This window comes from Athene noctua, chromosome 26, assembly GCF_965140245.1.
Source record: "Athene noctua chromosome 26, bAthNoc1.hap1.1, whole genome shotgun sequence".
In the NCBI taxonomy this organism is placed as follows: domain Eukaryota; kingdom Metazoa; phylum Chordata; class Aves; order Strigiformes; family Strigidae; genus Athene; species Athene noctua.
Window position 1 is genome coordinate 6407928 of NC_134062.1, and position 4308 is coordinate 6412235.

The 4308-nt window shown below is 54.9% G+C and overlaps 1 protein-coding gene across 1 annotated transcript; it reads right to left on the reverse strand.

The window, feature by feature from the left end:
* Positions 1-227: 227 nt before the first annotated feature.
* On the reverse strand, positions 228-4308 carry LOC141970721 (transmembrane protein 45B-like). Its single transcript, XM_074927519.1, has 6 exons — positions 4253-4308; positions 3235-3458; positions 2751-2963; positions 1453-1637; positions 643-788; positions 228-357 (listed from the first exon to the last, which is right to left on the reverse strand). The coding sequence occupies exons 1-6, from the start codon at positions 4306-4308 to the stop codon at positions 228-230; spliced, it is 954 nt and encodes a 317-aa protein (XP_074783620.1).

Here is a 4308-nt window from a genome sequence, read left to right on the forward strand (position 1 = left end):
TCGCAGCCCAAAAAATTAAAAACTCCCTCCCAGATGAGCCTGGTTTGCTTTTGCAAAGGGACACACAGGAAAGGTTTTGCATCTGCCACGCTCCGCCTTCAGGGTCCTGCCTCCCACTTCTGATGCTCAGTCATCAAGTGCCACTGTAGTTTATCAAAGACTAATTAAAAACCTTATCTCAAGAGCTCTAAGCCAGTGGGGAAGATGTTTCCGTGCCCGCCACGGCCTCATTTGTCATCCGAGCCTCCCTCTGGCAGCAGGGCACCGCTGGAGCTCTTGTTGCCTTTGCGGATGCACATGCCACAGTCCAGCTCCACGTCGATGTCCCCGAATTTCAGCTGGCAGGACTCGTTGCAGCTGCGGGAGGGACAGTGACACTGGTCAGGAGTTTGTGGGTAGCAAGAGCCATCGGCTCACCCCAGCCTGCTCAGGACCATCTGCTCTGCGGCGGCACCGGGCCGATCCTTCCCAGCCAAGCCATGGACTAGTCAACACTTGAACATGCATGACCCCACTTTTCTCACCCTGTGCTACACTGGCAGCTGGATTTCGCAGGGTAGCACTGGGTCTAGGTATTGCTCTTGGCCATCCCAGCTTGTGCACGGTGCTGGGACCCCCCCAGGACCCCTCTCCCCCACGTACCAGCGAGATGCAGCTGAGTTTGCTGCCAAGACGGCGAGCGCGCCCGCGTAGTGCCAGCAGAAGCACATGGTGAGGAACGTGAAGTTGCTGTGGTCGGTCTGATCCCAGCCCGGTCCTCCCCACGGAGGGGACAGCACAAACCCAATCTGGTGGCAGACAGAAGAGATGTGAGGCATCAGCATGCCTCAGGCTTTAGCACATCCCTCCTCACTTCTCCTGTTCTTAGCCAAGCTGCTGCAGCTGACTACAGATTAGAGGCACAATAATCCCAAGTAACACCCAGACCGCTGCCCTCTGCACCCCCAAGCATGCTCGTCTCCCCAGACTGACACAGGGGAGTGCTTCAGGAAGGGAGGGATGCTCTGTGGACAAGCTTTGGGCTCCCAGTGCAGCCCAGCATCCCCAGAGAAACACAACCACCCAAAGGCTGCATCACCACACTGTGCATTTCTCCCCAAACCCAAAGCTGGGCAATTATGTGAGAGATTTCCAGATATTTGTAGTCACTTGGAACAAACAGAGGAAGAAATTGGACCTAATAAAAAGAACAAAAACTCATGGATTGTGGTTTCCCACCCCTGTGAGGCCTGATTTCCATTTAGCATGCAGGTTTGTCCATGCTGCACACAGGCCTATCTCCACAGTGACAGCTCTGGCACTAAGCCTCGTTTCCTCCTTGTATTTACTAAGATATTCCAACCAGCCTACAAGTCTAACCCCAACAGATGTGACATGAAGGGTAGAGCATCCCCCCTCCACTTGCCTTCCTGGGTGTGAGGCCCACTGCTCAGATGCTGGATACGCACTGACCTGCCAAAGCCAAGAGCCCTGGAGAAGGAAGGAGCTGGTCCTGAAAGTCTCCAGGATGACATGGTCACGGACGAACACCTCGAGGAGGGCAGAGAGAGCTCCAGCAAAGATTGCCACGGCCAGCAGGGAATGGAGGTGGTGGTCCAGCGCAGCATCACTGTAGTCATGGAAACAGAAGAGCAAACCTGCCAAGATTCACACCACATTAGAACAGGATGCTTATGGGATTTGTTTCTTAAAAACACATCTGAAAACTGAGATTTATGCTCAGGTCTTGCTATGCTCTGCCTGGTGGGAAGAGCCAGACAGCAACCTCCTGTCATCACCTTGGCTCTGCAGCCCCCAGTGCTGGGTCTGCTCTGCCCACAAGGAGCCCCCATCGCGGCAGGGACCCCCCTGCCCCAGTCAGGGCTGTCAGGAGGAGCACAGTGAGGGGGCCCTTCAGCTCAAAAGATGGCAGGGAGCTTTCTGCCAGGGTTTGTCCCTCTGTGCATCTAACCAAGGTGGGGGGACAACACCTTTTTGGGACTGCAGAGAACACCAGCTGCTTGTCACCAGGAGAAGCACCTCCCTAGGGCCTCCTCACCCCAAAAAGGCCATTGAATGACTCGAGCGTGTCCAGAGAAGGGCAACGGAGCTGGGGCAGGGTCTGGAGCACAGGTCTGCTGGGGAGCGGCTGGGGGAACTGGGGGGGTTCAGTCTGGAGCAGAGGAGGCTGAGGGGAGACCTCCTGGCCCTCTGCAACTCCCTGCCAGGAGGGTGCAGAGAGGGGGGATGAGTCTCTGGAGCCAAGGCCCCAGCGCCAGGCCCCGAGGGAATGGCCTCAAGCTGCCCAGGGCAGGGTCAGGCTGGCTCTGAGGAAGGATTTCTGTGCAGAAGGGGCTGTTGGGCGTTGGAATGGGCTGCCCAGGGCAGGGGGGAGTCCCCGGGATCCCTGGAGGGGTTGAAGAGTCGGGCTGAGCCAGCGCTGAGGGATCTGGGGGAGTTGGGAACGGTCAGGGTGAGGGTCATGGTTGGACTGGAGGAGCTTCAAGGGCTTTTCCAACCGAGATGATTCTGTCATCCTCTGTGCACACGGGGCATCCAGTCACAGTCAGATTCATATTTGGAGAGGAACAAGGAGGGGGTGACTTCGGCACGTGGCCTGTGTCATTGTGCATCTGCATGCCCTCCAGCTCTGGCTGCTTGCGCAGCACCTCGCCAGGCTTGAAACAGCCCAGGGATTTTGGGCTGCCGCACATCGGTGACCCTCCCAACACCTCCCCGACCCACACTCCCAGGCACCGCGTGTGATTCACCTTCGATGAACAGCGCCACAGACAGCGAGAGCCGATCTAAGCCAAGTGGCAGCTTGAGTGGGGAGTGCGAGACGACGTCCACGATCCCCGAGAGGAGGAAGAAGAAGTAGATGGTGGTGTAGTGCCAGTGGGTGAGGTCTGTCCAGCTGTGTGTCTTGGGGCTGTACAGCTGCAGGTGGGGACCAGCAGGAACAAACTGCTCGACCAATATCCCTGGGCAGAGAGTGGAAAGGTCACAATTTCCTTTTATACAGGTGAAAGGACAAGCTTGCAGGAAGCTTTTCCTTGCAACGGTGAAGTCGTAGTGGTATTTGCCCAGAGGAACGGTAGCAAGATCTCATCACAGAGGGTGCCACAAGCATGTCCCCAAGCCCTCCCACACCAGCCGCAGCTGTTTCCCCACTACAAACAGCCCCAGTTTCCTGGAGGAGAGCAGACACAGTGCCAGTAGATACTGGGGCAGAGGCTCATCATCATCTCTTACCTGCTAGAGCAAAGAAAGCTTTGACTGCCCCTTCAAAGAATTCCACGCGCTGGATCCCATGGCTTGCCTGGCTCTCAGCAGTGGCTTTCCGCCTGAGATACTTCAGGGGGTATCGTATGGACCACCAGAGACCGAAAATGAAGAAGAAGGTGCCCCGGAGGGCACTGCCAAGGAAACTCGTTGGCATTGGGCTCGCTTGCTGGACCTGCAAGGACAAACGGTACCTGGGGACCAACCCAAAGTATCCCCAAGAGGGATGTCAGGATGCTCAGCACCCCCAGACATCCTCATCCAGACAGAGCGGGAGGGCACAGATTCACTATTAGCTGCAAACAGATGTGACATCACCTCTGAGAAGCTGCCATCGTGCACCACTGTATATATGTGTATACATAGATACATGTGGATGTATCCACGCAATCATCAGGACTTCATTGTGCCAGAGAAAAATCCATTAGCACCCAAGAAAGGGTAACAGCTACATGCTATTAAAGAGGAACCATAACAAACTTTTTGCTAATAAAAAGTGACATGACAATTATTTCCTCGGAACATAAACTGCCTCCAAACTAGGTAATTACAAGGGCGTGAATCCAGCCAGCAAGTTCAGCAGCTCCAGTCAGCCAAGGCTCTGCTGGGCCCTACAACAATAGGAGGAGGCAACCCAGGAACCATTACCATTTCCAAAAGGAGTCTCATGCATATTCCACACAACCTTCCTGTCACACACAAGCCGTGATTTCACACAAGGGAAAGAGATTTCATCTTCAGCAGGAAGAGCTCGAAGACCAGAGGCGTGAAAATTGCCTTTGCGCTAAGCCCGACCAGCGTCACTGAGTGCCAGCAAGGATGGAGAGGAGCAGAGGTATGGCAGTGTGGCCAGCTGCCACAGGCAAGTTATATCCTGCAAAGTATTTAAGCCCATACTCAAAGTGTTGAAAAGAATCCCCAGAGCAGCAAGAACAGAAGGGAATAAGTAATCATCTAAGAGCTTGTAGCAGTCAGCTTTTGATGTTACCTTGGGATGGTCTTGTTTCCTCCAGCAAGACCCCTCTCCTTGCTCTCTGAATGCAT